At 41.8% G+C, this 12248-nt stretch overlaps 1 protein-coding gene across 1 annotated transcript in view; it reads left to right on the top strand.

Annotated features, from left to right (window-relative positions):
- The window catches only part of ODAD1 (outer dynein arm docking complex subunit 1), a 204203-nt gene extending 192184 nt beyond the window's left edge, over positions 1–12019 (top strand). The window contains exon 15 of the mRNA XM_040325674.1: positions 11813–12019. Within this exon, the coding sequence (XP_040181608.1) occupies positions 11813–11899 (87 nt within the window). The 3' untranslated portion in view covers positions 11900–12019. The remainder of the gene's footprint in view (positions 1–11812) is intronic.
- Positions 12020–12248: the final 229 nt, after the last annotated feature.

Raw genomic sequence — 12248 nt, 5'->3', positions numbered from 1 at the left:
TGCACATTAGGCCATTTACAGGCATATTTTAAGTTCATATTAAAAAAGAAACTGTGCTATGACTTATAAACAACAAAAAGGCAGCAGCTCAATGTGGGATACACACATAAATAAATTGAAGGAAATGGGGAAAAGCTGCGCCAAATAAATAAAAGATTAAATACAGTATATGATAATAGAAAATTGAGCAAGTTAATAGTCCATATGAAGAACCAGTCCTCCTTAATGGCACCACAGTGACTCCACATAAAGAAAAAATGCCCAACCACCGTAACATAGACCTGCTTACCAAATGGCAAGCATAAAGGACATTTGGCTAAAACCCAGCCAGGCCTTTAGCTTGCAATGCTGACCACTTGAGCACACAGGAAACAGACTGGATGGCTAGAAGTCTCCCCTAGGTGTCTCGTATAATGCATGTCCGTAATTCAGTAGACATGTGCATTCGTTTTCGTCAGAATGCATTTTCGTCCGAATTTCAGGTAAAAATAAATCAAATAAACCCACGATAGGTATCAATGGCATTAACCCACTACTTATACTACTGATACATTAACCCACTGCACAATAAAAAAAAGGTAAAGAAAAGAGCTTTGCCCCTGTAAAGTTCATCCTCTTCTATGCCACCATCTTTAAATATCCCATTTGTGTGCAGATCTGCAGCATTGATTGCCCATGCCTGGTGGATTCCCACACATGGTAAGACAATGACAAATGTTCCAATTCTGTAAGAGGGTGAGGGGAGGTACCCGAGGAGAAAAAGCTCTTGTAATGGGTGAATGCTGCTTTTAAGGAGGTAGAGGAATTGGGGGTTAGACAGTAAAGATTAAGATAAAACTGGTAAAACTGGTAAGGAATTTGGGGAACGATTCTCCCTTTTCTACATTGGGTAGTAATGACAATGTATATCATGTCATTGTGTGTGTAATTCCCTTTGGGTACTTGAAGTTTAGGGAGATGAGAGATAAGCTAGAAATGAGCAAGAATGGTCCATACTGAAAAATAATATACAGTACAATTTATTTTTTTAAACACAATTTAGCATACAAAGTGATTAACAGAAAGGACTAGGCATAAGATAACATTTGAGTCCAGATTAGCATATGCAGTAGAAAGGCTACCTCAAGTGCAGCAGTGAGCGGTAGTAAGGTTTATTCTGTCAAGTGGTGGAACTATAGTGCCAGAGTGCATTTATGGTAGCAATGCTAATCCTAGACTAGGTATGCACTGTAAAAAAGTAAAGGAGGATGGTAGTTGAAGGGGCAGGGGAACAAAAGGGGCTTGCAAAGTAATTATTACGGGAGAGGCAGTCCTTTGAGATGCTCTTCTGCCGGCTATTGTTGGGACCCTTTAAGAGCATCTTTGCATTTAGCAACAGTCCCAGTTAACCTGCATGCAGTATAGGTATGGTATAGTCTTGGCAGAGGTATATAATAAATACTCATTTATGCAGTTCTATAGACAGAGGCACGGAAACATATTGCATACCCTTGATACAACTCTGTCATTTTGTAGGGACCAGACCCCAATGTAGGGGAGGGAGGGATAAAAGGTAAAATCATAACCAGCTATTTACCTGCAGTAAAAACATTAACCTATCCTCTACTACAAAGAAGCACTACTACTGGAAATCAGTCAATATTTTCCCTATTGTGAAAAAGATTGGACCCTTCACCAAACTGGTTCATTTTGGCCTCTGCAGAGACCTACATCCATTTGTGAGGTCACTTTCTTACTTTTTTTGGACTCCAGCTAAATTCAGTGACACAGAGGGACAGGTGAATCGTTTGCCTTGCAGGGATTGCTTATTTTCATCTTAAAAAATAATATCGGGGTTACTTTAACATAGCAACAAGTAATATCCTTTATTGTATTTTTTTTGTATCAACTTGCTTTCATTGTTTGTTACCGCATTTCTGCAGGTGTGCTGAGGACATCTAGTGGTTTCTGGAACTTGCAGAAAATTTGGAAAAATAATTTGCTCTTGCTGCTTGCTTGCTCTGAATGTGTCCTTTTTTAAAATAAATAACTAATATTGTATTTTTTTTTTTTTTGTGAAATGACAAAGCATTAAATTCAGGTGATTTTTAAGAGATGTATAAACATAACAGAAACACATTCTTTGGTTTGGTTTGGTTAGTAGCACAAGGGTCGTCAACTCAAATCCCAACTACAGCACTGCTTGCCTGGAGTTTGCATGTTCTCCCGGTGCCTGGGTGGCTTTCCTCCGGGTACTCCAGTTTCCTCCCACATTCCAAAGACATGCTGGTTGGTTAATTGGATCCTGTCTAAATTAGTCCTAGTATGTGTATGACTGAATGTGAGTAAGGGCCTTAGATTGTAAGCTCCTTGAGGGCAGGGACCAATGTGCATGTTTAATACATGTAAAAGTGCTGGGTAAATTGATTGTGCTTTATAAGTACCTGTAATAAATAAATACATATATTTATATTTTTAGTGTAAACAAAGTTCATACATTTGTATGTAAAACAAGTTTTTATTTTTGTGGAAACAATAATCTAATGTGCCCCAAAGCACCCCCCCCCCATAAGGATGGCATGTGGACTGGTATGGTTCAGGAAGGGGGGGCATGCTCGCGCATGCTTAGATAAGGGTCTGGTATGGATTTTGGGTGGGACCCCACGCCGTTTAAAAAAATATATTATTAGCATGGGGGTTCCCCTCAAAATCCATACCAGACCTAAGGGTCTAGTATGGATTTTGAGGGGGACCCATGCCGTTTTTTAAACATTTTTCTATTGCCGGCAATTTTTATTTTCTGTCATTCAGCTGACAGCAGGAAAGCCTGTTGACAGCTGATGACTCATCCATTGTTAAGGACGCTGCAGTCCGACTCACTCCTTAACAAGCAGCTATTCACTGTGCCCTGATTAGGCAAAGCTTATCCCAATCAGGGCTTAACAGCCAATGGTGGGGTTGAACTTTTGCTCGACTCAAACTGTTTGCCCAACTCTACTCATCATTGGTGTCAGTGGGAGGAATGGTGCCACATCTTTGCTGTCAGTGGGAGGAATAGTGCCCCATCATTGATATAAATAAGAGGAATAGTGCCCCGTTATTGGTGTCAGCGGGAGGAATAGTTCCTCATCATTAGTATTAGTAGGATAAATAATGTCTCTTATCAAGAGCCAGATAAAGACAACAAAAAGGTTACATCCGGCCCACGGCCTCAATTTGGAGACCAATAAGTGTCCAACACATTTAGAAAGCCAGTGGCTAATTCAGCACTACAGGCCCAACCTCTAATTAAAATATCACTTATGGACTGAATGGACCTTGACAATTTTTAATAACCATAAAAATATATTACAGTTTCAGTTTAAGATGATTCAATTTGTTACAAAATCCTGGGATGGGTTAATATTATAAGGTTACCTTTCTTTGGTTTGAAATATTAATGAGCAGGCTCCTTAATTTTTACAATTCCACAAATTAGAGGCAGGGTAAAATCTGCACATCTCGTAAGATCTTCCTTATCAAGCTCGAAATTCCCTGGGATTATGTAGCATAACATTTTTAGCCTTGTAGCTTATTTTATCCCGTTAAACAATTCACCCTGTCATACGATATTAATGTGACAATGACACAGATGAGCTGGCTGATAAGCGTTATCTATCTGTTGCCTTGTAGCCCGAGGAAAGCCCGCAGCATAATTCTTTCACAGCTTGATTACGCGATCCTAGAGACACTGCAGTCGAATTTCGATCCTTCATCATTTTGTCACGTAATATAAAGTCATTTCAAAGCTTGACTTAGAATTTGAATTTTCCTTACGTGGAGAGCGCATCAAAGTAAAACTGTGTTTGTAGCCTGCGATCGCCCTTGCTGTGCTTGAAACAAATTCTTTTATGTTGCCTCTGCAGGAGTCTTGTGCACAATTATAGTTTTCTAATGTAATTTTGAAGCACATTACTTGTAGAAGACAGCTGTGTGTAAGGGCTGCTTTCTCTACCTACAAAGACTTGCTGCTCCACATATACAAAAGTAATGCAGTCGCCCCGCTGCCCTGAAATCTTCCTGCTTTTTAAAATTCTACAATCCAAACTACACCATCAAATCATTCTTTTCAGCATTCAATCCTGTGAATATTTTCTGAAATTATTAAAGGGGATTTAAATTGTGTATATAGTTCTTTTCTGTGTATATATATAAATATAACGTATATACTCGAGGACCTAATTTTACCACAAAAAAAATGGGAAAACGTATTGATTTGAGTATAAGCCGAGGGTGAGAATGCAGCAGCTACTGTAAGCGTAAAAGAGGGTCAACAATGCCCATTTGCAGCTTCACTGTGCCCATTTGCAGCCTGACCTCACTGTGCCCATTGCAGCCAGACCTCACTGTGCCCACTGCAGCCTGACCTCACTGTGCCCATTGCAGCCTGACCTCACTGTGCCCATTGCAGCCTGACCTCACTGTGCCCATTGCAGCCTGACCTCACTATACCCATTGCAGCCTGACCTCACTGTGCCCATTGCAGCCTGACCTCACTGTGCCCATTGCAGCCAGACCTCACTGTGCCCATTGCAGCCTGACCTCACTGTGCCCATTGCAGAATCTGATCTGTGTACTCGAGTCTGTGACATAGACGGCGGCCGCGCAGGTTTAAAAACTCGCGCTCCTCCTTGTGCTGTTCCGTTATAGGCAGAACACTGAACACAGGCGGAACACTCGGTTTCCCAGCAAACACTGTGTTCAGTGTTCCGCCTATCATGATCGCCCTCTCGTTCGTGATAGACGAGAGGATTAGAGGGCGATCGTGATAGGCGGAACACTGAACACAGTGTTTGCTGGGAAACCGAGTGTTCCACCTATCACGGAACACCATAAGGAGGAGCGCGAGTTTTTAAAACTGCAACGTCTGAATATGTTACGGACTGGGGTACACAGATCGGATTCTGCAATGGGCAACGTGAGGTCAGGCGGCAATGGACTCAGGTATTGACTGGAATAAAAGCCGAGGGGGTCATTTTCAGCCCCAAAAAAGGGCTGAAAAACTTGGCTTATACTCGAGTATATACAGTATATATTTTTTTGTTATATTAACCCCTGCCAGCCTACAATCTGGAGGCAAATTAAACTGGCTTAACTGCTTCTAGACCGCCCCATGTACATTGCACATACGTGCAGCAGGGCAGCCTCTCTGCGCAAAATCGCATACCTGATTTACGGTGCGCATGCGAGCCAGTGGCGGCTAGCTTCTGCTGTGAATGTACACAGTGGGAGCCAATCAGGGGGTCCGGGAGACCCGATGTCCACCGGGACCTGCTGATCATTCCCAAGGCAGACAGAATATCGGTCTGCTTATGTAAACAAGGCAGACAGCTGTTCTGTGACAGGAGAAGACAGAGATCTTGTGTTTCTGCTAAGCAGGAACACAGATCTCTGTCTTCTTACAGTACAAGCACCTCCCCCACAGTTAGAAAGCATTCCCTAGGGACACATTTAACCCTTTGATTGCCCCAGATGTTAACCCCTTCCCTGACAGTCTCATTAGTACAGTTACAGTGCATATTATTTATCACTGATCATTGTATTCGTGTCACTGGTCCCAAAAAAAAATGTTAAAAGTGTCCCCTAGTGTGCGATTTGTCTGCCGCAATGTTGCAGTCCTGCTATAAGTCGCTGATCGCCCCATTACTCGTAAAAAAATCAAAAATAAAGAAAAATTCCATAAAAATATCCCATAGTTTGTAGACGCTATAACTTTTGTGCAAACCAATCAATATACGTTTTTTGTGATCTTTTTTACCAAAAATATGTAGCAGAATGCATACGGTATATATATATAATAATATACATATTAAAGAAATTAGATTTTTTTTTGTTTTATAGCAGAAAGTAAAAACTATAGGGGGTTATTTACTAAAGGCAAATCCACTACAATTGCATTTGGAAGTGCAGTCGTTGTAGATCTGAGGGGGACATGCAAGGAAAATAAAAAACAGCATTTTAGCTTGTACATGATTGGATGATAAAATCAGCAGAGCTTCCCCTCATTTCAGATCTTCAGCTCAGATTTACAGCGACAGCAACTCCAAGTGCAATTTCAGTGCAAAGTGGATTTGCCTTTTGTATATAACCCCCAGACACGCCTCTACCCGCAGCCCCCACTGTCTTCTGGGAAACACACTTTTCCCGGGAGAGATCGGGGACCAATAACGGCGCGGCGCGCTACTCGCGCATGCGCAGTAGGGAACCGGGCAGTGAAGCCGCAATGCTTCACTTTCCTATTCCCTAACCGAGGATGGCGGCAGGGTGCAGCCGAGGGACGAGTGATTGCTCGTCCTCGGCTGATGTCATCGCGGGCGCGCTGGAAAGGTAAGTGTCCATTTTTTTGGCAGTATTTCTACTGTAGCTGCTGGCTTTAAAAAAAAAATTGTCGGAACCTCCGCTTTAACCACTTTCCGTCCAGCCTATTATAATAATACAGCCAGGCGGGAGCTTTACTGTTCCAGGAGGCTGTCCAGGAACGTTCTCCCACTTGGACACTGTGAGCGGCCCAGGTATCATGTGATTGCATGTGACCAATCACAGTGATCACATGATGACATTTAAACACTTTAAGAAGAAAGGGTTTACCCAGCGCATGACAATGAGAATGCCTGTGATATAGTTCAGCTTGATATTGTCTTTTTTTATTGGAATTTGTACATACATGCTTTAGGAAGAATTCAGGTGCAAGCCATCCCCAGAACATATCCAATGTAAAAGAGAGAGGCGCACCTAAGTGTAATATTATAAAGTTATTTTGCACTTACAGAAATGAAGGCATCATAGGCATATCTGTCATCCCCTCAAGGAGGATCCTTCACCTGACAGACTTCCCTACGATGCCTTCATTTCTCTTTGACATAAACACAACTGTCATAATTGGCTTTCTTTATGGACAGCTTGCTTACTATTGTGATCTCTATGATTAGTGATAGTGATCACCTAGTACAGGGCCATTTACATGGCCCTGTACCATGTCGTACCTGTAGCCGATCACAGCAATCGCAATAGTAAGCAAGCTATGGTGAATGAAAGCCATTCGTGACAGTTAAAATGAATACTGATACAGTGATCATCACTGTAAAAAGCAATCACAGTTAAAAAAAAGTATTTTATAAAGGCTTATATTTGGGCCGGCTAATACTCGAGTATATACGGTAATCACCCCGCCCTTTAGGACACATTGCCTGTCCTAGGGTACCAACCTTACTGATCAGTGTTGTTGCCCTGGGACAGAAAGTGTCAGGAATACATAACACCTCCCTCTTATCTCCATAACAAGGGTAGGTGTTTAGTAGTCCATAGATATAACAGAGAACAATGCTCAGTGATAACAGTCAAGAGACAGAGAATATAGGAAGTTATCACAAGATTTCTGTATTTTTTTAACAAATATAATAAAACTCTTTTAATGGTATATTTCACCGATCAAAAGATCCATACCCATTAAGTATTAAAACAAATAATATTGGTATACATAAGGCACCAGATCATTTTTAAATTTCAAGTCACAGGAGAATTTTTTATTATGCTTGCTGTAGGAGAACGGATGCTATTCTTAGCTTCCACTAAGCCAAAGGTCCCCATTATTTACATTTCCTTCCTCTCCGTGTATGGAAATGGTTATAATGCAGGCGCTGGGCCCTCGACTGTGTTAATCATCTCTTACCATTTGTTTATAAAAGGGGAATTACGTTTAGTGAAGAGTGTATTATACTGACAGAAATACAATACGACCACCTTGATCATTTCAAACAAAACAAGATATTAAAAGAAACAATATGAACAGCTGGGTAGTGAAGCAGAACGCCTGGTAAAAATGAAAAAAAAAAAATACATATCTGGAATTCCTGCCAAGATACTGCTGATTGTTCAGGAACACGTTTGATTCATGTGCCCCTTCCACTATGTACAGCCAGATGGTGACAGACAACACTATTCGGTCACTAGTCACTACAGCTCTTCCTCCAGCCTGCTCATTGAACTGGGACTGTCCATCACCACCCCAGTGAGGGGTGCAAAATACACTATATTGCCAAAAGTATTGGGACACCTGCCTTTACACGCCCATGAACTTTAATGGCATCCCAGTCTTAGTCCGTAGGGTTCAATATTGAGTTAGCCCACTCATTGCAGATATAACAGCTTTAAAGGGGTTGTAAAGCTTACTGAGGAGGAACAGGAAGTGATGAATTCAGACAAAAAAAAACGAAGAAAAAAAACAGGGAAGGGAAATCGAAGGAAAAGGTAAGTGAACCAACAATGCACTAGCTTAACCTTCCTGGCGGTGTTCCCGAGACTGACTCGGGGTTAGATTTTCCTGCTACGATCGGTAACCCCGAGTCAGTCTCGGGCTTGCCTCGCTAGATCCACAGGCACTTTTTACTTACCTTGTCCCTGGATCCAGCGATGCCACCGCGCTGTGTGAGCGAGCGGGACCTCGCTCGATTCACATAGTGCCTCCGTGTGACGCCGATCTCCGTTCCTTGCGACGTTACGACGCACGGGGACGGAGAACGGCGCCAAATTCAAAAACGTAAACAAACACCTTACATACAGTATACTGTAATCTTATAGATTACAGTACTGTATGTAAAAAAAACACACCCCCCTTGTCCCTAGTGGTCTGCCCAGTGCCCTGCATGTCATTTTATATAATAAAAACGTTTCTTTCTCCCTGCAAACTGTAGATTGTCCATAGCAACCAAAAGTGTCCCTTTATGTCAAAAATAGTTTTAGATCAGCTAGAAAACAGCGATAATAAATTATAATCACTTGCAGAATTGTGCGATAGCGATTTGTGGGGAAATTCGTCATAAAAAAAAAAAATAATGACAGCAACAATTCTGCAACTGAGCAAATTTCAGTGATTTTAATTTGATTACATTATTGAATAATTTTTATTATAATTATATTATTATTTGTTATAATTATTTATAATTATTTATTATATTATAATTTATAATTTTGTTTTTAAAAAAATGTCATACCCGGGATGCCTATTAGAATCTTGTTTGGTCAGATTTAAGTGAGTTATTTCTAAAAATTACAGACCTACAATATAAAACGCCAAATTTCCTTGCAAATAATGGTACCGCTTTCAGCATGTTTTTTCTGAAAGAATCATACCGCCAGGGAGGTTAAAGGAACCTATTTAGAAAATAAAAAACAAACCTTTACAACCCCTTTAACACCTCTTCTGGGAAGGCTGTCCACAAGTTTTAGGAGTGTGTCTATGGGAATGTTTGACTATTCTTCCAGAAGCGCATTTGTGAGGTCATACACTGGTGTTGAACAAGAAGGTCTGGCTCACGGTCCCCATTTAAATTCATCCCAAAGGTGTTCTATCGGGTTGAGGTCAGTAAAGTTCCTCCACCCCAAATTTTCTCACCCATGTCTTTATAGACCTTGCTTTGCGCACTGATCCGAATGATTTGGTGGAGGGGGGATTGTGGTGCCGGGTTGTTTTTTAGGGGTTGAGCTTGGCCCCTTATTTCCAGTGAAGGGAACTCTTAGGCCTTGTACACACGACCGAACATGTCCGCTGAAACTGGTCCGCGAACCAGTTTCCGCGGACATGTCCGACCGTGCGTAGGGCCTAGCGGACATTTTTCCGGCCTAGCGGACAGGTTTCCAGCGGACAAAAGTTTCTTAGCATGCTAAGAAACTTGTCCGCTGGAAACCTGTCCGTTGGACATGTCCGCTGGTTAGTACGTCTAACCAGCGGACCGAAATCCCGCGAATGCGTCAAATTGATTCGACGCATGCGTGGAAGCATTGTACTTCCGTGTTAGAGAACGTCGGTGTCGTATACGTCACCGCGTTCTCTGTCCGCAGGGATTTTGGTCTGATGGTGTGTACACACATCAGACCAAAACCTCCCAGCAGACATGTCCGATGAAAACGGTCCGCGGACCGTTTTCATCGGACATGTCTGGTTGTGTGTACAAGGCCTTAAGCCTCGTCTGATGGACCGTTTTCATTGGTCAAAACCGATCGTGTGTAGGCCCCATAGGTTATTTAACCTTAGGTTAAAAAAAAGACAACTTGCTTTAAAATTTAACCGATGGACGCCTAACCGATAGGTCAAAACCGATCGTTAGTAAGCACGACCATCGGTTAAAAAACCTGCGCATGCTCAAAATCAAGTCGACGCATGCTTGGAAGCATTGAACTTCGTTTTTTCCAGCACGTCGTTGTGTTTTACGTCACCGCGTTCTGACACGATCGGTTATTTAACCTATGGTGTGTAGGCGTGACGGACCATCAGTCAGCTTCATCGGTTAACCTAAGACCGTTGTCCTCTGGTTAACCTATCGTGTGTCCGAGGCTTTAAGGCATCAGCATACCAAAACATTTTGGACAATTTTATTCTCCCAACTTTGTGGGAACAGTTTGGGGACGGCCCCTTCCTGTTCCAACATGACTGTGCACAAAGCAAGGTCTATAAAGACATGGATGAGCTAAGAATGGGATGCCATTAAAGTTAATGTGCGTGTAAAGGCAGGCGTCCCAATACTTTTTGAAATATAGTGTATATGCATTTAATATTTTTCCATTAAATGTGAACTTTTCATTTTTTTTTTCAAATATATTTTATTAAATATTTGCACAAGAAATACAAGAGGAAATAATCAACAACAAAAAAGCTAGGTAACAATGAGCATAGATGTAAGGACAAATAACCAAGCTCGTAGTGACTGAGAGTATATTGAATTTTCCAAGGCGCTGCGGTGGGATGTACAGTATATTCCAGAGTGTGTATAATAAGGTAGTCGTATACCAAGGTGGTGAAATAATAATAGTGTTGAATAATAGTTGGAGACAACATAGTGGTGGTGGAATATGTTGCTTGGGATTATCGACGGCACACTAACCCACGTGTAGGTGTATGTAATAGATGAAAACCAAGGGCCAGATCCACAAAAGGGATACGACGGCGTATCTGCTGATACGCCGTCGTATCCCTGTTTCTAATTATGCGGCTGATTCATAGAATCAGTTACGCATAGATATCCCTAAGATCCGACAGGTGTAATGGACTTCCACTGTCGGATCTTAGAATGCAGTACCACGGCCGCCGCTGGGGGCATTTCTCGTCGAAATCCAGCGTCGGGTATGCAAATTAGCACTTACGGAGATCCACAAAGCTTTTTCCCTTCGTTAAGTCTCCGTAAATATTAGTTTGCCGTCGCAAAGATAGGGCTACTTTTACAAAGTGTAAAGTTTGTACACCATGTAAAAGTATACCTGTCTTTCCCACGTCGCTGTCAAATTTCTTTTAAAAACATTTTTTTCCCCGCCGCATCTCTTTTTTACCCGTCACGATTCACAAAACTCGGCGCAACGTAACGTAACGCAAAGCACGTCGGGAAAATAGCGTCGGGAGCATGCGCAGTACGTCCGGCGCAGGAGCGCGCCTAATTTAAATGGGACTCGCCCCATTTGAATTGGCCCGCCTTGCGCCGGACGGATTTAAGTTACACCGCTGCAAATTCTCAGGTAAGTGCTTTGTGGATCGGGCACTAACTTGTGTAATTTGCGGCGGTGTAACTTAAATCACAAAAGTTATGTTGCGCCCGCTGGTTGTGGATCTGGCCCCATGCCCTCAGGTTAGAGAGACCAGCCTCTCGTGTGGTACATGTCATTCACTGGTGGTACATTGACTTAGCTTTTAATGATACAAGTATTCTTTAAAACTACATTTAAAACTTTTTAAATAAATACATAATATAAGAAAACCTACATCTAACAGCAATGCCACCAACTGATTCATTCTTATGATTTTTTCTAGGTCTTGAAGAAAGAAGAGAAGGCCTTCAGAAAAGGAAATCTCAGTGAAAATAATCTCACCAAAACAACAACGAATGCAAAGAAATGATTGGCGTCAATCATAATAGGAGGGGCCAAATAAATAAATGTTAAATTTGACTTGAATTGTTTTATTAGTAAATATTGTCTTTGTAGCAGAACTGTTATGATGCTTAGGGGTCTATTTATATAAAAAAAGAAAGAAATGTGCTATGCCATCCCAAATAAGCCCTATAATTTGTCTATTACGCTTGTTTCCTTTGATCGTCAGCTCCATCTAGTGATTGAGAAAATATCCCATTATGGCCACTAGATGGAGCTGACAGGCATAGGAATTTAGGGCCAGATTCACGTAGAATCGCGGCGGCGTAACGTATCCTAGATACGTTACACCGCCGCAATTTTTCATCGCAAGTGCC

The sequence above is a fragment of the Rana temporaria genome, chromosome 10 (assembly GCF_905171775.1).
Source record: "Rana temporaria chromosome 10, aRanTem1.1, whole genome shotgun sequence".
Lineage (NCBI taxonomy): Eukaryota > Metazoa > Chordata > Amphibia > Anura > Ranidae > Rana > Rana temporaria.
The sequence above is the reverse complement of the archived record's forward strand: the minus strand, read 5'-3'. Positions and strand labels throughout refer to the sequence as shown.